Source organism: Chionomys nivalis, chromosome 6, assembly GCF_950005125.1.
Source record: "Chionomys nivalis chromosome 6, mChiNiv1.1, whole genome shotgun sequence".
In the NCBI taxonomy this organism is placed as follows: domain Eukaryota; kingdom Metazoa; phylum Chordata; class Mammalia; order Rodentia; family Cricetidae; genus Chionomys; species Chionomys nivalis.
The window spans coordinates 2,420,305-2,447,642 of record NC_080091.1 but is presented as its reverse complement, the minus strand read 5'-3'; the positions used below and the strand labels follow the sequence as shown (position 1 = coordinate 2,447,642).

General features: G+C 38.7%; 2 protein-coding genes across 2 annotated transcripts in view; one reads left to right on the top strand and one right to left on the bottom strand.

Annotated features, from left to right (window-relative positions):
• LOC130875604 (leucine zipper protein 2-like) overlaps positions 1–27,338 on the top strand; it is a 143,971-nt gene that overhangs the window by 14,531 nt on the left and 102,102 nt on the right. The window contains exons 2-4 of the mRNA XM_057771621.1: positions 2,890–3,003; positions 8,955–9,025; positions 14,235–14,316. Coding sequence (XP_057627604.1) covers positions 2,890–3,003; positions 8,955–9,025; positions 14,235–14,316 — 267 coding nt within the window. The remainder of the gene's footprint in view (positions 1–2,889; positions 3,004–8,954; positions 9,026–14,234; positions 14,317–27,338) is intronic.
• Positions 24,995–25,872, bottom strand: LOC130876157 (V-type proton ATPase 16 kDa proteolipid subunit c-like). Its single transcript, XM_057772611.1, has one exon. It carries the CDS (start codon positions 25,768–25,770, stop codon positions 25,303–25,305), a length of 468 nt encoding a protein of 155 aa, XP_057628594.1. The 5' UTR covers positions 25,771–25,872; the 3' UTR covers positions 24,995–25,302.

The following is a 27,338-nucleotide window of genomic DNA, read 5'->3' as shown; positions in this document are numbered from 1 at the left end:
AGACTATAAGCTGTAAGGAGAAAGAAGCTCTTTATTCCCCAAATTGTTTTTGGGTCATGGTCACTGTCACAGAAACAGTAAAGTAACTAATATAGATGTCATTCCTGTGCCATTTGCACATATTTTTTTTCAAGGGTAAAACAGTAATTTCCTTACCTGAACATGTAGAAAAATATCAAATATAAACGAATGTATTTTAGAGAATTCAAGCTGTCTAGCACATATTAAAATAAACTTACTAGTTTATGCCACAGAAATAATCAAGAAAATATGTGTATGGCCACATAACTGATTTTATTACTCTGTAAGAAAAAGAACAGTAGGAACATGCTAAGCATGCAGTGATAAGATTGATTGAACTGCACACAGAACAGAATGTGTCATAGCACCTGGCAGCAGGTAGAACCTCCAAGAGACACACAACCTATGGTAGAGCATGGGTGAAGGGTGAGCCTTTTGATTATTTATGTCTCTAAAGAAAAGTTGTTGGAAGATAAAGAAACACTTCCTTCAAACAGAACAGCATACAGTGATTGCCTCTGTCCATTTCCACTCTCTAGAGTTATGATGTAATCATAGAAATCAAATTAGAAAATGCCGATAATTGATTAAGTTCCATGGCTCTATTTCTCTAATTATTGTATCTTGTTCAAGATTATTGTGGCATTAACTAAGCAATAGATTGTTTAAAGTCCTGAAGTGCATTTTATCGCAAAGTTTAGGAGCACTAAATATGATAATGTAATTAAAACTGATTGCAAACTGTATGAAAATAGCAAAAAAGAAATAATAGTTATATTTAATTTAATGAAAAATCATCAATGATAAGCTAAAGCAATAGTGAATATTGTTACATGTAACAAAGAAGGAAGAAGCAACAGACGATAAATTTTATGGAAAGCACACTGGACATTTAGCTCCACACTCATAGCCAGGTCACCATTCTTGCTCTGATGTCAATGTATTTTTAGAGCCATAGCTGAGACAGGGAGCATGGAACTGACTGGTAGACCACTTCTATAATAGTGTTGCCCTTGGAAGTGATTTCTTATCTTATTGATTCAAATATATCTACTGGAAAATAGGGTGACCAGGAGCACTTACCTCCTGGAGTTCTTGTGAGTACAAAATGAGTTATGTGATCTCTCATGCAAAACATGGCCAATGTGTTTTTTTCATCAGTTTGATTTATAATGTATATGGTATTCTGGGGACATGTTTATTGTACAAGAGAAACCAAAGGCATGAAATCACACTGTACTTTTAGGTGAGACAAAGATGAATCATTATTATTATTAGACTCCCAAGACAGTCTAAAACTGGATGATTATTGATTAATAATAATCAATTGGATTGGGTCATCTGCTTCAGGGCCATTGTAGAATAACTTGCTCCGCAGTTACATACCATTCCAATTCCCTTCATGCAAGAAGAACCTGAAGGGTGGCAAACACCTACACTTGGCAAAGAAACCACAAAAACAAAACCCAAAGCAGTCACTGAAGCCTACTCTAAATGAAATAAATTTCTTAACCAATGCTAAACTCCACAGTGCAAATGATTGTTCTACATGTCTGCAGAACACCCATGAAATTCACTAAGTTTCTCAGGAATAAAGACAAGACTCGTTTAGAAAACCTCATTATTTACATTGGAGGTCAAAACTCTATAAAGTTACAATTTAACACAAAAATGTGGGGGAAGCCAGTATCTCAAGTTTTATAAATGAACTAACATAGAGAAAGTCTGGTGCCCTTTTCTACAAGATCACAACGGAACTCAGCCACCTTTCACTGCGCAAGCAGGGCTCTCTAGCATTTCCTTGGTGAAGGGCTAAATAAAAGTTGCTGAAATCTTAAACATGGCAACGTCACTACCGCTGTCTCTATCCAAAGAGCATGCAAATAATTTACAAGAGCAGGTTTTGTATTCATTTTATTTCCTTTGATGGAAGAAAATCAGTCTCTGTGTTTTCCTGTTTATTTGCTTTTCATGTAGTCAGGCACTCTCTGGTCTGGATCATTGTATGTTGGCTTCTGTGCCCATTCTCCACACCTTCACGCCAAGCATTCCAAACTCCCAATCTGGCCTTGTCTTTGCCCGACTAGAACATTTTCAGTTCACTATTATTCTCCAAACAGGGTCCCGAGTCCTAAACGTCACTTAGAAGCCTGCTGTGTCTCTTTCCCTCTTCCCACGTTTTCTTGCCAGATACCAGATCTCCCACTCCTTTATCGGAGCTTCACGGCTGACATGTATTCACTTAAAATAACTTTATTGACACTGGCAATACAAGTGCTTTCTCCCTTAGTCTAGCTAATTCATATTTACCTTTAACATATTTTCTTTCTTGCCCCAGTGTCCCATCACTCGAGCAAACACACATTTACTGCAGGCTGAGCTTTTCCTTGAATGTCAGCTTCATCTTTCTGTCCAAGTTCGCTGGAATTTCTGTGCTCATTGACTGCGTTTCAAAGTGGTTGTTCTTTTTCCCGCCTACCTTTAAGACCAATAGTGGTTCTTGGACATGTGTAAAATGGAATTCATTTCCCTTTGGGTTTTCTTTCCTGTGGACCAATGGTGAACACAAGTCCCCTGCTTTCTATTTGGCTCTACCCTCTAGTGTATTCCACAGTATAAAAACCTGCCTAAGCCTTTGGGATATTTCTCCAAACCCCGTCTCTTGCAACAGATATAAAAATGCCTAGAAAAATATAGTGCTATTATAGAAATCTTCTACTTTCTAAACCATACCGGCTAGACTACATTAGTACGTAGAAACTGTCCCGTGCTGGGGACCTTCGGTCTGCCTAGTTCTTTCTGCAAGTGAAATATTTCACCAGGCAGAGTGTGTGCGGGGCTCTCACACCTTTCTTCTGTGTTAGACAGGACTACGAGGAGCTAGAGAAGCAGCTGAAGGAAGTGTTTAAGGAGCGCAGCACAGTCCTGAGGGAGCTGACAAAGACGTCCCGAGAACTGGATGGGATCAAAGTCAACCTTCAGGTGAGCTGGAAACTGATTTTGTCACCCACTGGACGGATATACATTTTTAAATAATTTTCTCTACATTTCTGGGCTTTACCACTCCTGTTAATATTTATTATTGTTTTAGTTTTGAAATTAAAAGTCTTTTGAAATGATCTAGAGACCTGCAGTTTCCAAACAGCAAAAGGAGTTCTTGACATTACAAAGTGAGAAGAGAAATTAGACTGAGAGTCAAAGAATTTAGGAAGGATATTTAGAAGATAAATTTAGATTTTTTTTCCCCTAGGATAGTTCTAAAGATCCTTTAAGCAACTTCTTTATAGAAATGGATAAATGTTTTACAAAGGAGACTATCATGTTTAAAACCAGAGAAAATAAAAGAAAGATACATTTCAGATAAACAAATCTTTCTAAAACATCTAGTAGTACTTTATTTTTCCTATGAAAGTACTTTTTGTCTTAGTTAAAATAGAAACTTTTTTCAATACGTTATGTCCTAATTATGATTTCTCCTCCCCTGATTCCTCTAGGTTCTCCCCACCTCCCCTCCCACTAGGATCTACCCCTTTCTGCCTCTTGTGAGAAAATAAACAGCATCTAAGGCATAATAATATAATAGTATAAAACAATCAGAGTAGGACAAAAACAAACAGAAGGAAAAGAGCCAAAGAAAAGCACAACAAACACATAAAGACACAGATACACCCATGTTCATCCCCATAGGAAACCCATAGGAAACATAAAAGCAGAAGCTAGACCGTATACACAAAGGACTGCAAGGTAAAAAGCTTTATGGACACAACATTGTGAGACAAAGAGTGACACTTTTTGATGTCTGAATTTGCACATTGCATTCACTGAGTACCTACTGTGTACTAAGTTCTTTAGGGGCACTGCACGGCTTAATTCTTTTGAATAAGTAGAGGAAATGGTACTTTGTGATTTTTTTATGGTGCATAAGCAATATATTCTAAAGACAGTAGTTATGAAAGTCAGTAAAGACTCCATCATTTAAATGTAAGCTAGTTTGCTCCAGAGACTTTTCACATACCACAGAACTGAGGCTGTCTGTGTGTTGTCTTGGGCCTCAAGGTCTGTATTATAGAATGTTGCCATGATGATACTATGGGGAAGATGATGGTGTGATGGCCTTTGGGAGACTGGACCAGGTTGGAGCATGACTTTTGGGTTCCCCCAAAAGCTCCTATATCCCACCCACCCAGCTCTCTCTCTCTCTCTCTCTCTCTCTCTCTCTCTCTCTCTCTCTCTCTCTCTCTCTCCCTCTCTCTCTCCTTCTTGCACTCCATACCTTGAGGTTGGACCCCTGTTCCTGTTCCGTGAGTTTTCCCCCTTAATAAAGAAAGGCCTTAAAATACATCATTTTGGAGTCAGCTTGGGATTATTTGACTTGCGTTCTCCCCCCTGCCACAAACACCACCACCTTTTACCGTTCAGCGTTCAGCTTCAATGGTGGTGGTGCAGTCAACCACTAGAGCATTGGTTTTGGTCCAGCTCACATGCTCAGTTATCTTTCCATAGTTCTTAGTTAATTCCCACATGAAAACATTATTGTAGTTACTAATCTTCCTTTATAGGTGCAAAAACAATGTTCAGAAAGAGCACAGAGGTAAGCAATGAGTGGGACCAGCATTTGGATTTACTGTTTGAGCTCTTGTGCCACTTGTGCTGTGCATTGAGAGAGTAAAGCAAACCCCCACCCTACAGGAGTGGGATGCATGTAGAAGGATTAGAAGGTGCATGAAGCATAGTTCTGTGCATCTGGGCATCAGACTATGAAGAGTGAAGAGAAAGATTCATGAGGCTACACATTGATCTAGTTTTATTAGGAAAAGCCTAAGCAGAGATTACGGAGAACATTAGCAGGTAAACAAGCCTGGGAGGAATATTCACGACATCTGCCTGTCCTCATGGGGATGGAACACCTGGCACAGGAACGTATCATGAGCAGATGGCGAAATGCCCTGGAGAGATCAGTGATTACTGTGTTCCCGGGACACTCTTGTTTCCTTAGTCAAGGTGTCTTCTTATACACCAGAAAGTTGCTTAAGAAAAATGATCATGGAGCTGTGATTTTTAAAGGGGAAAATTGTCCCTGAAATATTGTTACAAGTTTGAGAATGACTTTTTTTATTTTGTGGCATATAATACACAAAATGGTCTTTTTTTGTTGCTTAATCTTAATAAATCCTCTTAGCAAATTTTTCGCAAAATTAGCATGGCATTACGTTCATTATAAAGTGAAAAGTAGAGACTTAAGTAGCTCACTGGAGGTGGGTAAGTCATTCACATAAAAAAAGTGAGATCAGATTTCAAACATAAAGTAAATACATATATAACTATGTGTTATGGGACTTTTCCTGACAAAATATGAACAAAATGACCATTTATTCCAGATAGGGAACTAGTGACACCCCACAGGAACTATCCCACCTATGTTCAGCCTGGTGAACTGATAAGTTTACATGGAGTTTGTTAGGGGAGATGGGGGACATGAGGCTTGGACCCCAAGCAGTTACCCCATCTCACCAACCTCCAACAACCTCTGCTGGGACGTTGTGTTTCATTTGTTTGCTTCAAGACAGGCCCTAGAGTTTACTTTGTAGTCACTGATGAACATGCCCATCTGGTCTTCATGCCTCCACTTCCTTATTATCAGGACTACACACACCTCCTGCTATGCCTACTTCTTTATGTAGTACCAGACTGTGTCCTGGAGATCTCCACATGTTAGGCAATCATTCTATCTGCTGCTGAGTTGCATTGAAAAACTTATCCTGTCTTTAATAAGGTGATATTATTGGGCCCAGTATGGGGTAAGTCAGTTGGATGTAACCAGTCACTCTGATTTCAAAATAACTGGCACGTCCTGCCCAGAAGACAGAGTTCCTCAATACATTCAATAGGTCTTCCTTATCTATTTAGTTTACTATTTTATTTAAAAACATTTCTCTTTATTTAGTTTCTTCCTTATTTCTTAAAAGTATTTATTTCTTCATCTGTTTTTATTTCATGTGAACAAATGCTTTGCCTGCACATACCTATGTACCATGTGCATGCAGTTCACGTGGATTCCAGGGGGATGCTAGATTGATTGTACCCGGAGTTACAGACATGTAGTGCATGTGCTGGCCAGAAGGGTGTTAGATCCCTTGAACCTGGAGTTACAGACATGCAGTTCACGTGTAAACCAGGAGGGTGCTAGATCCCTTGAACCTGGAGTTACAGACATACAATACATGTGCAGGCCAGGAGGGTGCTAGATCCCTTAAACCCGGAGTTACAGACATGCAGTGTGGATTCCAGGAGGGTGCTAGATCCCTTGGACCCTGAGTTACAGACATGCAGTACACATGGATTCCAGGAGGGTGCTAGATCCCTTGAACCTGGAGTTACAGATAGTTGTGAGCCTCCATGTGGGTGCTTGGAACCAAACCCATTTTCATTCCTCAAACTGCCCTCTTTGTCTGTTAGGGGAAGCTATTTTTCCTAAACACACAGAGCACTACTTACTGAATTCTTCCTACAGGGAGTCTCAGTTAACCCTTGTCAGCCCCTAGGTACCTCTGGTAAAGCGAACAGTGTATTATTCTCTCTTGAATACCAGGCAGAAACTGTTCAGGCAGCACCGTGCTTTACAAGTTATAACTCAGGCTAGGTGTCTGTTAAATAAACATTAAGGAACAATACACTCACCTCTAAACTGCCGTCATTCCTCTACCTTCGCAGCTACTCTGTAGAAACCTTTATTGCTATCTAAACTTTTAATATCCAGTATAAAGGTTACTCTATTGAACAGTTTACTGAGTATAAATAAGGATGTTATTAGGAAAGGTTTTATATGACAGATCCTCTGAGAAGAAGAACTTGTGGGGGAGCTTCTCTGTTCTAACTGACGGCTTCTGAATCCTGAATTTGCAAGTATACAAGTACTAATGACTAGAGTGACATATGTTATTTTCTTAGTACCTGTGTATCGTGACAAGGAATAAAATTACCTGGTCCTCTGTCTTTTTGTATCCTAACACCTTACTTAGAATAAGTTACAGACATGAACAAAGAAGCACCTGCCTTTAACTGCTTTCAACTCCCATCAGGTTATTCTCTGAACTGTGCAGGGAAGCTTTATATGAGACCTCCCATTTGCTGGAACTACACAAGAGCTAATTCAAAATACCTTCCGTGGACACACTTTAAAGGAATGGGAGAAGGGATTTTTTTAAAATTTATTTATTAAAGAATTCTGCCTCTTCCCCACTACCACCTCCCATTTCCCTCCCCCTCCCTCAATCAAGTCCCCCTCCCTCGTCAGCCTGAAGAGCAATCAGGGTTCCCTGCCCTGTGGGAAGTCCAAGGACCACCCACCTCCATCCAGGTCTAGTAAGGTGAGCATCCAAACTGCCTAGGCTCCCACAAAGCCAGTACGTGCAGTAGGATCAAAAACCCATTGCCATTGTTCTTGACTTCTCAGTAGTCCTCACTGTCCGCTATGTTCAGCTAGTCCAGTTTTATCCCATGCTTTTTCAGACCCAGGCCAGCTGGCCTTGGTGAGTTCCCGATAGAACATCCCCATTGTCTCAGTGTGTGGGTGCACCCCTCGCGGTCCTGAGTTCCTTGCTCATGCTCTCTCTCCTTCTGCTCCTGATTTGGACCTTGAGATTTCAGTCTGGTGCTCCAATGTGGGTCTCTGTCTCTGTCTCCTTTCATCGCCTGATGAAGTTTAATATTCAGGATGATGCCTATATGTTTTTCTTTGGGTTCACCTTCTTATTTAGCTTCCCTAGGATCATGAATTATAGGCTCAATGTCCTTTATTTATGGCTAGAAACCAAATATGAGTGAGTACATCTCATGTTCCTCTTTTTGGGTGTCTTACCTCACTCAGGATAGTGTTTTCTATTTCCATCCATTTGCATGCAAAATTCAAGAAGTCATTGTTTTTTACTGCTGAGTAGTACTTTAATATGTATATATTCCATACTTTCTTCAATTTATTTGTGAAGAGACTTGTTGCAAGGAGAGAGGGCCTGTTTTTTTCCTGGCCGCCCAGCTAGCTTACACCTGAAATAATCACACAGAAACTGTATTCATTTAAGTCACTGCCTGGCCCATTATCTCTAGCCTCTTATTGGCTAATTCTCACTGCTTGATTTAACCCATCTCTAATAATCTGTATATCACCATGAGGTCACAGCTTACCGGGAAAGATTTAGCATGTTGGACCTGGTATCTCCATGGGGGCTCTCTCACCCTACTTTCTTCCTCCCAGAATTTAGTTCTGTCTTCTCTAGCCTACCTAAGTTCTGCCCTATTAGGTCAAGAAGTTTCTTTATTAATTAACCAATGAAAGCAAAACACAAACAGAAGGACCTCCTACACCATATTCCCTTTTCTGTTTAAACAAAAAAGGCTTTACGTTTAACATAGTAAAATTATATATAACAAAACGAGACTGAGAAGCACATGAGATAACTCAGTGGGTGAAGGTGCTCTCCAGGAGAGTCCAGTGGCTGAAGTTTCATGCTTGGGACACGCACAAGTCTGAAATAGAAGTATTAACTCTGCAAAGCTGTCCTCTGACCTTCATATCTGCCTAATCACGTGTTTGACAACCCATATATAACATGTACACAATGCACACACACACACACTTGAAAATAAAAATATTTAGTATTTACTTGAAAGAAAATGAGGTATTTGCAGGTTGTTTATCTCCAACATCTGAACAGTGAGCCTCCGCTCAAAGCCGTTCTTGTATTAAGAGTTTAATTTGACCAACTGTGCCTCCTGAAACCTTGTGTGTGTCCTTGACACCATTAGTAGCTGGGAGAACTAATTTTTATATCTTTTATATCAATAAACCAAGTGCCTTAAAACCTGGCACTAAATATAGACAATAAAGTAAATGACAGGGTTTTATCTAAGATTCCTTTCCCGCATTTCTCTTTCAGTCTTTGAAAAATGATGAACAATCTTCCAAAACAGATGTTCAGAAGCTTCTGGAGTTAGGCCAGAAGCAAAGGTAAGACTGGAGTTCTATATTCCTTTCTAATCTTTCTTTTCTTTTCTTTTAGTTTAAGACTTCCTCCTCACTCCTATTTTTGCAATACTATTAAAGTATAGCCAGGGAGTTTATCAAAATCTATGTACTGTAATGTGTGAACTTATCTTCTTGTGGACACTTGAGTGCATATGAAATTTACCCAGTGCTTTGTGTGAAGAACTTCTCCCATTCGGGAGCTGTGGGTGGGATGTGAGAGTCTGCATTTCAGGAAGTAACTCGGTAAAGGTTAGTTATGCTCAAAACAATTAAGTGAATTGCTAAGACCTATATCCCTTGGGTTTGAATATTTTTTTAAATGGTCAAATTCATTCGAGTCCACATCATTCCATGTGGTCTGTTTGGTCAACAGGCAAAATGATGTTAAAAAATATTACACATCTCAAGTAACAGAATTATGTGTTTCTTAATCATGTGTCCTGTCATCAGCCTGGGTCCCCACTGCTGACCTTACATACTGACTCTGAAACCTGTCATTGACGTGCTTTCACTTGAGGTCACACTGTGGTTAAAATATCCATGTCATACATTACTCTTCATTGTTTACAGTGATGAGTTATTGGTTTTAGCTATTAGATGTTAATGTTAAAATAATTTGATAGTTCTTTGTTTATTGTCTTTCTCGTGATTTATTTTAGCAACAGCAGTGGGCTATAGGCATGACAGACCCTTAGCCGTCTACGGTCTGGTTAATATTTAAACCCGTTTTTTCTTTTCTTTTTGTTTGTTTGTTTCTTTTGGTTTTTGTTTTTTATTTCTGTGTGTTTTGGGTTCCTCATTTGCAAAGTAAAGCTAATTATCTTAATGATTATAAAAAGGGCTCATTTGAAGGAATCTAAAGACTTTGACCTCTTAGAAATGGGAGTTACATAGTCTCCCCCATTCTACTGGGGCACTTGAAGTGTTGGAGTTGATAAAAATTGATCAAAAAAAAAGAGATCTCATTTAAAAAGAAAAGTTTGGATATCTATTGACCAACACAATAACAATTTAACAAGGAATATATTTCTAAGAAAGCATATGAACAAAAGGAATCAGCCAAAACAAACTAAGATTTGTGGAAAATACTTCTTTAACAAAGAATTTTATTTAAATCAAAGCAGATGAATAAAAAAACATAATAGGGAAAAAAACACAAAAATAATAGCTGCATAACTCATCAATTGTCAGGGATTAAAGAGGCTGGAAGAACTGGGTCTGATGCAAAACCTTTGAAGGGATGTTCCAGAGGGGATGAACTTTAGTGTCCAGCATTGGGACCTCACAGTGGGTAGCTCTGCAGAGAATGGAGCAGTTCATTTCAGGAGAATTATTATGCTGACTCTGTTGAGGATGAAAAGGAGATGTAGGCAGTTGGGAAGCCATGGTTTCAAGAGGAAAGGAAGGACTGTGGAAGGAAGACACATTTTTCTTAGAATCATATGGCTTCAGAAAGTTCAGCCTCCCTCACAGGAAAGCACAGGTGTGGGGCCTGAGCTGTGACAAAGACACAGACAATCCATGCCTTTGTTTTCACTATACATTCTCAGGTCCCTGTGTATGTTTATAACAACACAGAAAGCCTTTAGGTCAATCAGGAGGACAGCATTAAGTCTGTAAAATATGTTTAAGTAATCATCTACACCCCAACTTCATACATAAGTTCTCAGAGGACTAAATATCTGTTCCACCAAAAAGGTGAAAGAAAGCAGATATGTTTGCCCTGAAATATCAGAGTTTTAAACAAAATTAGAAAAATTGGTGAATATAAATAACTCATTTTATGTGTATCATTAAAGTCAGCATAAAAATCTTCAGTAAATTTTAGCCATGGCTATAGGTAACTTTTTCAAAACAAAACTGTCTGACCTAGAATTCCCCTTATGAACAAATAAAGAACTTACAGAGTATTTGTGTGTATCTGGGGACAAATTTTTAAGTAAATCTAGAGGGTGTGAGAGATCCACATACAGCTACATGAAGAGATAACTGGATGGTTCACTGCTAACAAGAGAGAAATATGTTTGTAATAAGAGATGTAGAAATAACAGATTCTAAATAGCTTATAAGTGCTTGATAATCACATTAATAGATAAATGATAGATGGCTCACGGTGCCTTATTTTGACTATTAAATAGTACATGTTCATAATATATAACTACCTGGAAAATATTCACAGAAGACCCTTGGGTTGATAGAGAGACATTAGACTACATAATGTCAGTACTAAAGAGCTGTAAGCAGAGAAATGACCCTGGGAGCGTCCTCAAGTGTCTTTAGAGTAAATGAGAAAGCATACTTTGTTCTCTCTGGTGACTTGGGGGAGGACTCAGAGTGCTATGAGACTATTGACCACTGATATGCTTTCTGAAAGCCAGAAGGAAGCTTGGGAGAGTGACAAGCCTTTACTCTGTAAATTACTGATTGACCCAGCAGCTCATCACCATCTGAAATTCATGCCTTCCTGAGAAAAAATGGAGATTAAAACCGAGATGAAAAAGCTGCCCAGTGCTTGCACAATATGAGAACCTATGCTAAGATAAACAAGTGTGTGAGCAATCTCACCCTGTCACTGGAGCTATCCAGTCTTAGAACTAGAAAGTTACTTCAGCATCAAAGAGGCCCCAAGGCAGCCAGGCCTAACTGGTCAAATCTTCCTGAGGTGTGGTGTGGTGTTGAAGCAAAGAAGCCTGAAATCATCTCGCATAGCATAGAAACTGTGCGCCTGGTCTGGGAGTCAGGCTCTAGAAGCTGGAGAACAGTGGGCTGGTTAAAATATATATATATTAGAAAGGAGGACAGAATAAAGTGTGCTGAGAGTTGGTTGGTAGATGTAAGGCCAACTACCCATCACACAGTAGCTCTGCTTGACATAGATATGTACATTTCTCTGCTTCTACCATCTAAAAATATTGGACTCACTTATATTTATATTTGTGATTTTATTTTATTGCAAAGGGTTTTTCTGATCATCTGTATGTGTACCACATGTATGCCTGGTTCCCATAGAAGTCAGAAAAGGGCAGCTGGTCCCCTGGAACTTGATTATGGTGCTTGGAATTGAATCTGGGTCCTCCTACAAGAAGAACAAATGCTTTTAACTACCAACTCCCTCCAGACACTTTGTCCAATTTTTACTAACATATTACTGCTTGTTCTTTCTTGTTTCCTATTTGCCTATATAGCATGATATGGGATTTTTTTATTCCCTTGTCTTTTGTAATATAATTTTATTAGATTATTATTCATTGTCTAAAACTAACAATAGCTAGTCTAAACACAAAATTTAGAATGAGAAGTAGTAGTTATTATAAAATTATCTTGACTTTTTGTTGACTGCATAATTCATATTTTAACCTGTACTTGCAGAAGATTGTTTTTCCTTCTTCCCCAGCACCCTTTCTTCATTTTTTCCCCTCCCAATAAAAGAAGTGTAATGCCTGTCTACATGTGTGTGCACATATGCTGTGAACATCTGCCACTGTCCCTGTGGGCCTCAGTTTTCTATCACTCACAGATAACATATTTAGATGTGATAGGTAACGTATGTATATCTATTGCATATGATCATATTTTATATTATATTGAATTTAGTATTTGAATATCATAGCAATATTTAATTATTATATCACAAAAGTTCTTCAGTTAAAAATCTGGTATTCCAGATAAAAATATCCATATATGAATATACCCCCGAAAGTTGAAATTTAGCTTTAAACCATGGATTATGGATTTGGCCGGGACCACAATGATTCCAAAATTTATTCTTTCTCTCCTACCTCCCTTTTGTTGTCTCCCCTGAAAATTAAATTTGGGTGATTGCAGTACCTAAAGTTGAGATCTAGAAAGCACAGAGTGTTACTGCTAGAGGAAAGAGCTTGTCCTATGGGGTATCATGAACAAAGAGTATACTCAGGGTCTCTATGAAGTTGTTTTCTTTTTTTAATGATTGTAAAATTAGTACTTTTCTCTTCTATACTCTCTGCTAACCATTTTGTTTATTGTGTCATTTAAACCTTGCCACAAGCTTACAAAGGATTTTTATTATTGTGTCCAGTTTTAAATGAGGAAATTTACAAGGAGGGAATTTTAACACTTGCCCAAATTACCAGAGCTAGTTTCCCAGAAATTGATGGCCAAATTTAAACCAGTTTTGATTCTCATGGAATAGAACAACACTTTGCTTGCTTGTTGTTGCTCTTAGGCAACTTTTCTAGGCACAGTCACATATCATATATGTGCACTCTATTACACACACATGTGCTTGTACATACACATGTACACACACACTAACTTTTATAATCTAATATTTTTGAGGTGATAGTTTGAGTGACAAAAGTCAAGTCAAAGCAAGTCAATAGCCTTAATCCAATATGCACAAATTGTAAATCTTTAAAAGAAATGAGTAAGCACATAAAATAATGGCTTTCATCTTGACATTCACAAACATGCACACACATGCATGCACATACACACACACACATAGTCACTGCATGATTGTTATTACTCATTCCCATAACCCTTACACTGAGAAACTCTCTTGGCTTCCATTGTATCTGTAAGAAACAATGTGATATTTATCATCTCCAACCCCTGCAATCAAAACACATAGTCTGTGCATACTAATGATCTTGGGGCCCAATTTCCATGCATTTAGGTCATATATTTTCTTTCTTGTGCCCATTAAGCAATAGTTAGAATTAAATCTATTTTCCTTGTGTTTTCATGAAAAATTCTCAGGTTATAGCTAGGCCACAATACTGCAAAATTAAGAAATTAATGAGGATCAGAAGATTACCATATTTTCTTTCAGAATTCTATCATGACTTTTGACTTAACACGTTCACGCCCTACATGTCATCAGTGAAATTAGCTTTCCAACTTGAGTTGGTATATTGAGCTGATTGAACACATTCATTGTTCACATTGATTCACACTCTGGGATTCTTATAAAGCCTAATAACAAGGCAATTTCCCTTAAATATCACCTGCTTTATGTGTGTGCATGAAAAGAAAGCCCTTTATTATCAGAGTATTTAGACGTAGCCTTTTGTATTGCTGTAGATTTTCATAATTATAGTTAGCTGTTCCTTAAATGTAGATTGATAGACAAACTTTTTTTTCGTAAGGTTCATGGGAAACAGTGGAATCATGTGGTATCTCTTCTTTGTTCTTTTTTCTACTAACCTAGGGAAGAAATGAAGTCTCTCCAGGAGGCCCTGCAGAATCAGCTTAAAGAGACATCTGAGAAAGCAGAGAAACATCAGGCTACAGTGAGTGTGTTTGTGCCTCTTCTTTGGGTAATAGCTTAGGGTTGAGAAGTTATTTCTTCCTTTTCTCCAATCACAAAAGAAAAACACACTATAAAAAGAAAATAATGAAGTCTCCACAACAGAAGCTTCAGTCATTTTGATCAGCATAATATTTTGCCACAATTTACTATAAGAAAAGGGTGAACATTGTGTTTAATTTGGCAATCTTCTGACTCCTAGTGATTCTCTATAAGGGATGAAGCAAAAGGCTGACCAGGCAGACAACTGGATCACTTTAGTTGTTCCTGGGTAGGGTAGAAGCTGAACTGAAAGCCAGGTAACCTATGTAGATCCTTAAGCTGTCCCAGACTACCATGGCATGGGAATCACTCAGGGGCAGGGCCATACTATCTGCTTGGTCATCCGACCCACAGATTTTTCATAGGATAAGACCTATAGTTTCAGGGTCCAACTGCTCCCCAGATCTTTTCAAGATGATGTCCTTTTGACACTCACACTGTGGCTCTTATCAGTGATATTCACCAGAGACAGGAAAATTGGCTCCTGAAGCAATGCTGGGATATCAGTCTCAAATTTATTTCTCAGACTCACTTTTGCACCTCTTGCAAAGATAAGACTTCTATATAATATCTAGTGCCTGAATCTCCTTTTAAAATTTATATAATACCAAACTTTGTTTGCTAGAGGTCAACAGATTTGAATGTATTACTGAGAAGATGGATGGAATGTTATACCCAGGGCCCACGAGGGGAAGGCTAGTGCTGGCCAGCAGAGAGAACTGGACAGTAGATCCCATTATGATTTCAGAGACAGTGCAATGGTGAGACAGCTAAAGAGGCTCAGAATGGGCAGTGTGAACAACACATAGAAGACATAGGAGCTACCCCACATTGTGGATCTAAGTCACTAGGGCAGGTCTGAAGTGGTTTGAAGTGGCTCTAGAGTGTGTTATTCTTCAGCTGATTGTTATTTGAAAGTATGGTCCTGAGAGTACATGACCTATTGTGGCTCCAGGGAAGGAGGCAGGAAGAGAGAGAAGGGTATTTCAAGCACATTATCAGGCTAGTGAGAAAGAAGCTGGTCCAGCACATGGTTCTTGGAACAGACTCCTTCTGGAGTGCCAATAAAATATAACATCAATTTTAGAAACAAGATTCATGAAGGTATCCATTTTGTTCAGTTACTGGAAGCACAGGCTCTCTAGAAACTGTGGTGAGCCTTTTATTTGCAAAGCTTCTGTAAACTTTGGCTGAAGTGAAAATGCCATGGGTACAGAGTATGGCCCCTGTGCCCCACCCAGCATGCTCTCCGTACCTTTCTTGTGGATTTCCCTCAGAGCTGTGACAATCCTATCCCCACTTTCCTCATATTTCTATTAAGCCCAAACCTGCTTGCGCAGACTGGCTTAGCATTCTGTTCTGAGGATAATTCCTAGTGAAACAGGATTCTGTGGACTTGATCAATTTCTGCCCGTTTGCTTATTTATCCAATTAAGACAGTGTAACACATTAAAATAATAAGGGCTATTATACTATTAAAATAAGAATACTATACTATTAAAATATGAAATTTATTATATAGAAATTATATTATTATTATACAGAAATATTGTAATATATTTATAATTGAAGGTGTAATTATGTCTGGCTTATAGGCTATAGTAGACTTGAAAGTGATATCCTGTCCTTCCTTCTCTGCCCACCATTTTTATTACAAATTCACATATGATCATTTCATTTCCCTCAGGCTCTCCTACTGACTACTTACAAAGCTCTTCATTGGTTATTTTGATTCTATGCACACAAGGTACTAAGCAGAAGAGATGATGAATTGTAACTAACTTCAAAACTGTAGGCTATCATTGCCACTACCACCCACTAATGATACAGGAAGCATTCTCAAGGATGACATAGGATTAATGTCTGACAAGGGAAGACTCACATAATGTAGTCTGTTCTGAATCATTGGGGATTTTCTAATGTTTTATGCTAAGTCATTACTAATCAAAACCATTTAGTTACACAATCAGGACACTATCATGCGTCTCCAGCAGTTCTTCCTATAGGTTGACAATGAGCTATGTGAGATTGATCTGATGTTCAGAATCACAAAGGTTCCTGTCACAGGCGTGAGCTGTAGCACTGATCTGACGATGATTTCTGACTAAACACCTGAAACTTCATTGTATTTAGTAATTGCAAGACAACTCAATTTTGGTAATGCTTTGTATTTTCTTACCTACAGATGCACTATCATTGTTATTTACTATAATTGTTTGAAATATGTTTAAAGTCACAGGCGTGCCCATATTTAGAAATACGTAAACATACACTAAAGTGTATGTAGACACATGATGGTGCTTCAGAATGATCATGTGCTGGGAAACAAAGAATTGTATTACAATATAAAACATATATCCTTTAGGCATTATTTGTGTTGGAAGATTATAATGAAGAAAAGTAATTTTCAACCTAAGCTGTCATCATTTTTTAATATTGCTAGCTCTAAGGCAGTGGGATGATGTGAAGAAGTACCATACGATAGGCTTCATTCCTGAAGTTAAAAAACTCGTCACATCACCCAACGTGACAGCAAAAATCATAAAATGTATGTGTTACAAAGAGAGCAGCTCATAGAATAAAGCAAAGATTCCAAGTGACCAACTTCAAAGAAAGCCTCTCCTGAGGTGAGTCCAGGTGCGGAAAAGGAAGGACTCTTCTCGTTTTCTTTGATCTTCCCTGCAAAGAGATGAGAAAGAGATGAAAGGAAGATGGTGGGGATAACAGCAAGTATAATTGAGTAACGTTCAGTGCAGACACTGTATTTCCATAGTGGGAACTCTTTATGCGACTGAACTTTCATGGAAACTGACAACTTGGAGCATCCAGGGACAGGGGGTGATCAAATATCTATGTGAGTTGTGTTAGTCCCACACACATAATGGCAGAACTAGAAGACTACTAAATACAAGAAGAAAAGCAAGCAAGCTTCCAAACTAACCAAATTCCTGATGTATTAGAAACCACAATGAATTAAAATAGTTTAACTATATTAACACAAAATCTTAAAATGGGAGCAATAAAGTTAGAAGTATTGGAAAATGTATATAAAGATGCTAAATTTGAAAATTGAAACTTTTACTGTTCATCATGAACAAATTAGGAAAATGAACACAACATAACATTCAAGGAAAACAACTACCAAGATCGTAATGTTTTCTAGAGAAAAATCTTTACAGACAAAGGTGTTACTAGCAATAGCTTTGCAAACCCCAGGAAAAACTGAAATTATCACACTCTGCTTTGCCCTAAGCATAGAAATTCACACACACAGCTTCAAACCCATCAATCTATATGTAAGAGCAAAGCAGAGCAAGTGACCAAATATTGTTAAAATACCATCAGTAGTGTAAACTATTACAAATATCTGAGAAATCTCCAATAAAGTTTCTAAACAGGTGAAAACATATGATGTATAATAAAAAATAAAACATGAAATGGTACAAAAGTGATATTATATATTAAAAACTACTAGTTCTATATTAAAAGTTATTCTAGTTCATTTTTGTTGTGATTATTCTGTCTATTTAAGAGACAAGCCACACCAACTCCCTGCAGCCTCTCTCTCCCTCACCATCTTGGCTCTCTTTCTCTGTTCCTTTCTCTTCCCCCTCTCTGTCTCTCTCTCTCTCCTTTCTCTCCCTCTTTCTCTCTCTGGCTCTCTCTCACCCCCCTTCTCCCCTTTTTCCTTCCTCTCCATAACTCAACTAATAAATATATAATTCTATTCTGTATGATGTGCCCATTTATGTGCCTCCCACCTGCTGCCTGCCCACACCTTCCCAAGACCCACTGTCTGCCACCACAAGGATCCTGCAACAAGCTGCCAGGACCCACTGCAGCCACCTTGGTTTGTGGACCTGCCGTCACCGGGATCCCACAGCAAGCTGCTCGGGACCTGCACCAAATCCATAATATTTGGTGCCGTTAATTTATTTGCAATGGATGCGTCAGTCCCTAATTTTGAAAAATACAGACCAAATTTCTCAGTATCATTTATATTAATGAGAAATAAAAATAATAGTTTGCAAAAAATGCTTAGTGATAGATTCCTTTAAGTTAGTTTGTTAATAAAAGAACTAATACCAATTCATTTAAGCTATCTTAAAAGTAAATAAATAATGACAATGGAATATTTACAAATGTGTCTGGCAAGGCCACATATGGCACCAAGAGCAAATGGCAAGCAATTATTTTCACGAACAATGCTGCAGTTACAAAACAAAATAATATCAAACTTGTTAAATCAACAAATTATAAAAAAGATTATTTATGATGGAAAAGTGAATTTGTAACAAATAATTAAAGGATGGTTCAAATATTTGCATTAAAAAATAATGGAAGCATACCATATCAATAATATCAAGATGAAGAATACATGATCAACAGATACACAAAAGCACTTGATAAAACACAATCACTTCATGAAAAACTGAATGAATTAGGAAACAAAAATCTATATCTTAATGTACAGATCCCTTACAGACTCAAAAAGCTAATATTATATTCAATATTGAAAGTTTGAAAGCTTTATGACACTTTGAGCAGAAAAAGAATGCTAATTTGTCATGTTTTTTTTATTTATTTTATTTTTTTAATTAAAATTTCTGCCTCCTCCCCGTTTCCCATTTCCCTCCCCTTCCTCCCACACATTGCCCCATCCCCCCACTCCCCTCCCCCTCTCCTCACTCCTCTCCCCCTCCCCCCACTCCGTTCCCCCTCCCTCTTGATACTGAAGAGCAGTCCAAATTCCCTGCCCTTCGGGAAGACCAAGGTCCTCCCACTTCTATCTAGGTCCAGGAAGGTGAGCATCCAAACAGGCTAGGCTCCCACAAAGCCAGTTCATGTATTAGGATCGAAACCTGGTGCCATTGTCCTTGGCTTCTCATCAGAAAAATAAAAAGAAAAACATTATATATATATATATATATATATATATATATATATATATATATAATGTATTTGTGTGTGTGTCTATACTAAGGACCTGTATGGTTAAAACCAAGAATACAACAAAGAGCCCTGACAAAGCATCAAAGCATTTTGGGTAAAAAGCCTTCAAATTGCCACTGAGTTCCTTTTGTGTTGGCTGTCTACTGGTGGGCATTGGGCCTGGCCTTAAAAGTGGTTTGTATATGCATTGAGACTCAATTGGAGGAAACTAATTTTCCCATTTGTTAATGGTTATCATTTGGAGATAGCTCCTGGGCTAACGATGAGGTCTTATGTCCACTTCCTATCTCATCATGGGACCCCATCTGGCCCAGACCTGTGCAAATCCTGTGCAAGCTACCACAGTCTCTGTGACTTTGCACCATCCTGCCGTCATTTGTTTCCTTAGTGTCCTTCACCCCTTCTGTCTCCTTCACACGTTTCCCTGAGTCCTGAAAGAGAGGAATTGATGGAGACATCCCATTTAGGATGGGCTCTCAATAGCTTGTGCAGACATCCCTTTTAGAACGGTCTCTCCACAGCTTGTCCAGCAGCAGGCTTCTGTATTTATTTGCATCTACTGTAGTACAAACCTTCTCTGCTGCTGGCTGAGGATGACACTGAGCTAAGTAAATCAGAACACTGTTAGATGTCATTGTACTGTAATGTCACTTCAGCAGAATGGTAGTATTTTGTTTTCCCTTAAGGTCTCTGGCCTGTCTAGTCTCAGATTCTTGGCTGCACAGGCAGTGTCAGGCATAGGTTGCATTTCCTGAAGTGGACCTTAAGTTCAATCAGACATTGGTTGTTACTCACCAAAGCTTTGTGTCTCTACTGCACTAGCACATCTTGCAGGGAGGTCACCATCATATATCTAAGGTGTTGTAGCTGGATTAATGTTTACCTTTCTCCTTTGGAAGTGTGTGGAGTAACTTTGAGTATCATGAACACTGTTCGGTAGGGATGAATGCTTTACACAGGCACCAGTTCAATTTCTCCGTGTTTAATGATTTGTGTAGGTGTTTTCTTCAGTAATAGGCCTAGAGTTCCTATGGGGTCTCTTTGACCAACACTTAGATTAGATGTGACCCATTCCTGGAACTGGAGGCTTCATTTGGTGATGAGAGATGTTTATTTGGGGTTTATTTTCCCCATTACCCCATTACTTGGCCATTCCATTTAGATCACCTTCACATGTGTTTTAGAAAGCTTCTGCTGGACTAGGTTTCCATATGACCCCTTAAATGACCCTTAGTTTTTGTTCGCCTCACCAAGTTCCTTCCTACACTGACCTCCCTCTTCCTCCTTGTTTGGTCCTATTGTTCCAGTGCCCCCACCCACAACATCCATCCATAACTATCTATTCTATCTGCCTTTCCTAAGATAATCCAACCTTCCACTACCCCTGGCACACCAGCTCCTAACTCTATACCTAACCTCTAGTTATGTGAATTGTAGCCTGTTTACTGACTTAACAGCTAGCATTCACGTATAACTGAATGTATAGACTATTGTCATTTGGGATCTAGGTTGCCTTACTCAAGATGATTTTTTCCAACTCCATTCATTTATCTGAGAATTTCATGATTTTATTTTTTAACAGCTAAAGTAATATTCTATTGTATAAATGTATCACATTTTCCTCATCAATTCTTCGATTGATGGATATCTAGGCTGTCTCTAATTTCTGGCTATTATGAATACAACAGAAATGAACAATGGTGAGCAATTATCTCTGTAATAAGATCTAGAGTCCTTTGGATATATTCCCAAAAGTGGTATTGCTCAGCCTTGACACAGATCAGTTCCCATTTTCTTGAGTAACCTGATTACCGTCATGGGTGTACAAGATTGCACTCCTCCAGCAATGCAGGTTTCCTCCTCCACATCTTGTCTTCATTATCTGTCATTCTTTATTTGGTCTTGGCCATTCTGACTGGTGTAAGAAAAAAATCTCAAAGTAATTTTGATTTTCATTTCTCCAAAGACTAAGAAGTTGAATATTTCTTTAAGTACTTCTCAGTTATTTGTGGCTTATTTCTTCTTTAGTCATCTAACCCCTGGGGTGGTGCAACCCACCTTCAGGTAGGCTCCTGCCTTCTCAATAAAACCTCTCTGGAAACTCCTTCACAGATAGCTTTATGAGTGTTTCCCCTGCATTATCTAAATCTAATCAAGCTGAAAATGAAGATTAACCAGCCCAGAAAGCATGCTAAGAAAATGAAATCTTTATGTCAAAGAGCTTTCATCACTCTTGTGTTACCTTAAAGCCTGTCAAAGAAGCCCATGAGAGTATCCTGGTGTTCATAAACAGATCAATAAAGAAAATCTAGGACAAACACACAATGCAAACTTTTAATCTTTCCAGTGATTAAAGTTTTACTTTATACTCAATTGGGAAGACAAGGTAAGAACAGTTTGATGAACCTCTAACAGAACAGCTTGGGATTTTTTTTTCTACATAAACATCCTATGCTAAACATTGAATACATTTGTGTGTTGGACAAGTCTACTATTGCAAATCAATCACTAATTATTTTGCCTTCTAATACTTCTACAGTAATTAAAGTTGTGGTAAAAAAGGAAAGTTTTTGTAATTGCCTTGCCCTCGTTCTGATGGGGAATTGGATTTCAGCCTAGTAATATCATTATACCATTTCTGTAGTAATATGAGCTGCGTTCCTGGTGCCCGGCCGCCCGCACAGCTTTACCCGAATTAATTACACGGAAACTGTATTCTTTTAAACACTGCCTGGCCCATTAGTTCCATCCTCTTATTGGCTAGCTCTTACATATTGATCTAACCCATTTCTAATATTTTGTGTAGCACCACAAGCTGGCTTACCAGGAAAGATCTTAACCTGCGTCTGTCTGGAGTGGGAGAATCATGGCGACTCACTGACTTGGCTTCTTTCTCCCAACATTCTGTTCTGTTTACTCTACCCACCTAAGGGTTGGCCTATCAAATGGGCCTAGGCAGTTTCTTTATTAACCAATGAAAGCAACAGATTAATACAAGATCCACCCCATCATTTCCCCTTTTTCTGTTTAAACAAAAAAGGCTTTCATTTTAACATAGTAAGATTACATATAACAAAACAGTTATCAAGCAAGAATTACAGTTGTAATATTTATATCTATTTTATCCTTTATCATAACTAAGGAAAACTATAACTATAACTAACCATTCTTCAACTCCATCAAAGACTCCAGAAGGATATAATATTACCTAAGCAAACAAGAGATCCAAAACTCTAGAAATGACAGAGACATCTCACTGCCTGGACAGTCACCCAAAGTTCCTTTGTACCGTTGGGGCATCCATCTTTAGCCTTCAGGCCCATAGTATCCAGCAGACATTTTCATGAAGCAGGAAATTCCAAAGACAGTTCAGTCACTTTCTGCTGTGTCCTGCAGAATGTCTCTCAGACTCTTTCATAAGTTAGGAACCCCAAAAGACCATCTCACCTTTAGGCAAGTTCAACAGTCCTCTCTCTGAGGGTTCTCTGTGTCCAGTTTATGTATCAGTCCAGGCAAGAGGAGTTTCTTGCCCAAATGGCTAACCAACTCCATAAGGAGCGTCTTCGATGCCCATCTTCCTCTTGAAGTAGCTTGGTGCTGCCATGAGCAGACGTGTTTCATTGTCATGAAAAACCCTAAGTTATTAAAATATTTAAAATTTCATATTCTGTAGTATTTGAAAGACATGAAGAATGTCTATTTAATTGAAATATATCTCTATATATCTAGAAAATCTAACTAACATGACTACAAGCTTGACTATTATTGATGATTATCCACTAACAACCTATATTTCCTAATTATACATTACATTTTTAAATGAACTACATAATCACAATACCTTAATCAAGAGCAGAAATAAATATACATATAACAAAATTGACCTTAAAATCCATACCAATACAAATTATTTATATCTATATCATATCCCCCTTTAAATGTAAAAGAATATTTATAAACAATATTTGGGAATATGGGCGCAGTTTTTTTTCTCCAAACTGCTTTTTGCTGAATGGGGGCGCTGTATTTAGATCTTTTATGGTGTAACCTGTGTGTCAGGGTCATCTCAGTCGGCAGTTGAATGAAGTAATTTTTTGAAGGTGTTCACAGCAACCTTTAAAGAGGGAGTGGTCTATCATACCATATTGGGATAGACGCAATCCATAGAGTCTCATCCTCTGTGAAAACAAAAGAAGACCCTCTCCAAAGCATCATATCCTTAGACCCATATTCTGAAATCATAATACCCTTATATCCATTCTGGTTTAGCTTGGCAGCCCATATAATGAAATGTCTCTCTGCATTTAGCTCCTTTATAGTCAAAAATTTTAAAGAAAACATAATAATATAAAGAATCCACGTAATGGCTTTGTGGGAGCCCAGGTAGTTTGGATGCTTACCTTAATAGACCTGTATGGAGGTGGGTGGTCCTTGGACCTCCCACAGGGCAGGGAAACCTGCTTGCTCTTTGGGCTGAGGAGGGAGGAAGACTTGATTGGGGGAGGGGGGGAATGGAAGGTGGTGGCGGGGAAGAGGCAGAAATCTTTAATAATTAAATAAATTAATTAATAAAAAAATAAATAAAAGAGGAAAAAAAAGAATCCAGACTCTCTGTGAATTTTTCATTTTTATGTGGCTTATTTTTTTAATTTTTTAATCTATAACTATTTGTACTCTGTCTCTTTAAAGACTTTACCCGTTTTTTAAGACATTAACTTTATTTTTTTATATATTTTTTTCTCTCTCAAGCCTACGTACATTTATCCAACAGTGTCTGAATCAGTTTTATTGTGAATCTGTAATTTTTTTACTATCCAGGAGCATTTTTTAAAATGTTAAGCACTTTTTAAAAACTTAAGTTGCACCATGTACAGATAATACTGTACCACCTGTGTCCTGTTCAGTACAAACGTTAACTGCGCTGTTATTATGGTAATTATAGCAACAGATTAATACAAGATCCACCTCCATCACATTTCATATTCAAAGGAAAGATATACTTTTATGGTGACCTTGATTGAATTTTGAATTGTGATCTTTTTATTCAAATGAAAAATTGTACAATTCTTCCAAAAATTACAATAAGCGAAGTTTTTCCAGGTCCAAACTAAAATTCTGTGAATTACAATAACAAACTTGTTTATTAAGTCATAAAACATGAAAGTGAAAGAGAATATATTTATGAAAATTTTTATTATGTGAGCAGCAGATACCCCTTGAAATGATCATGTTCCAACACACTTTTTATGAAGACAGAAAGATTTGTTTTCATCTCTGCATGGATATTGCAGTGAGAAATCATTCAGCTTTGGGTCCGCCTTGCCAAAGCCTGACAGACAGCAGGGATAACAGGCTAGCAGGTGTGACGATGATAATTAAAGATATTAATGGTTTTTGGATGCATTTCATGACTCCTGTTAACTTTTTTTTTTTTTTTCACATCCGAGAACTTTTATTGGACACAGCTGGAAGCCAGCCCTGGCGCGCTGTACACGCTACCCTCCACCCTGGCTGTCCAGGGTTGGGGGGAGGGTGGCTCCATCCAAGGAGTCTCAGCAACAGGAACCCCACAGGCAACACTTTACTAATGATTACTATATAGTTGGGAGACAGGGCTGCTCCACAGACGCATGAATAGGTCAAATCTTTTATAAATAAACATCCAGTGAAGAGAAAAATGACAACTCTAATTCATCCTTATACACAGAGCACTCTAGGGCGATGGGTGGGGTAGCCAGAGGCTGACATCCTCACTGGTCAGGGGCCTGGATGGGAGATGAGTGGGCCCAGATGTCCACAGCACGGGGCGGCAGGGGCCAGGCAGGGGCAACAGACAATGGGCACTAGGACACTGCGCATTTACAAGACCAACTACTGAGGGGGCAGCTGCCCGTGCGTGTGTGTCAGGCTGTTCGTTCTGGAATGAGGAGGGGTGGTCTTTACATCCTATCCTGTGACTGGTGGTGGAAAACGGCTACTTTGTGGAGAGGATTAGGGCCACGATGAGACCGTAGAGGCCAAGCACCTCCGCGAAGATGAGGATCAGGATCATGCCCACGAACAGTCGTGGCTGCTGGGCAGTGCCCCGAACACCAGCATCCCCCACGATGCCAATGGCAAAGCCAGCAGCCAGACCACTCAGCCCCACGCTCAGGCCAGCACCCAGCTGAAGAAAACTCCTGTAGAGAGTGATGCCATCGGTCAGGGAGTTAGCGATAAGTACTGCCACCACCAGGCCATAGATGGCGATGATCCCAGCCATAACCACTGGGATGATGGACTTCATGATCATCTCTGGCCTCATGACCGACATAGCTGCGATGCCAGTGCCACTCTTGGCTGTGCCATAGGCGGCTCCCATGGCGCTGAAGACCATGGCGGACGAAGCGCCTATGACAGCGAAAAATGCAGCATATTCGGGGGTGTTCTTGGTGTCAGCCATGTCTGCAAGCGGGGAGAGGGCAAGCTCAGCCGGCGGCTGGGATAGGACGGCGGGAGAGCGAGCGGGCAAGTGGCGAAGGTCCTCAAGGCGGCTGAAGCGAAGGCGACCTCCTGTTAACTTTTATAGCTCAACTTGTCCTGGATGAAACATAATTCTAAGGCAAGAGTTGCCTCAAAGCTTCCATCTTCATCAAGCATAAAGAAGCGCCTTTCTTCCATGCTTTGCTCACAGCAAACACTTGATATTCTTGTCTCTGAAAGCCATTATTGAAGTCAATAGCAGGAATACTTATTTCTGCAGGGAAGTTAAATCCTGCTGGGATTCTAAGCCAGTGATCTCAAAATGCTAATATTTTAAAATATTCTGAATATATTTGAGTTTCATATTCTCATATGGCTGTGTGGAGTATTTAATGAATTACAAGCCTGATATTGAAATCTATTTCAGTATATTCCTAATAAATGTGAATTTTAGCAATGCAAGCATACTGAATGTATCAATAAATGAAGGTTTGGCATCAGAATAGGTTATGTATGTAACTAAGGTTGCTTCCACTATTTCACAATTTAAAGTCTTTGTTAACCAACAAAATACTTATGTATAGAACTAGCTATGAAATTCACCTATCAGAAAGCATGCCCTGGTTCTGCAGATATATAAACTTTAAATAGTGTCATGCCATTACAGGTAAATATTTTGGATCACCAAAGGTCTTGAGTTTCCCATGTAATGGGACAGTGATTGTGATCAGTGGTATTTCCTTCACATAAGCATCCACATAGTTTAAATTATCCTCGAGAATTAATGATTGAAACAATAGGCCGGGTAGTTCTTAAGCATTTTCTGTTTTATATATACCATCACTATCAGATGGTTCAGCTTGAGTATTCAGTAACAGATGGAGCTGTTATGTTCATAGATTCTCTAAGAGCAGGGCACTTACTGGTAACATAAGGCTCCAGCAGACCTTTATAGAAAGCAAAGATCAGGAGTCAGGTGCTATGGGTCTTCTAGAAAGTAGTACAGCTGTTTCAGCTCTTGAAGACACGAGAGACTCCAACTGGAATCATTCTTATACCTCTCTACCTATATGACTCAGATATCTGCATATGCCAGCTTCATCCCATCTCTGTGAAACCTGCTATTCTCTTCTTGCTAATCATTTGAACATGTCTTTTGACTTTCCACACCAAAAATGGTGGTCAATAACATCTTCTACCCATGTGAGCTACAGAACAGCTGGTTCTCTCTGGGTTCCTTAGCTGAAGCACCACGGAAAAGACAATAGATGCTTCTATAGTTTAGAGTCAAAATCTGGGGTAACTTTTACTGGGTGGTGGATTTCTCATACATGCTACCTGGGAAATAGTCATAATGGAAGCCGCCATGAAAGGATGGATGTAGATCGTGAAACTGAATTCTGGCCCTTTGTTTCTCTTCAAAAGAACCAAAATTATTTAATTCACTGTATTTGGAGTTATATCAGCTACTGTGATCTTTAGCACCTTGATTAAATTTTTGATATCAGCAGCCCCAATTTAATCATTTCCATAATTAGTTGAAAACAA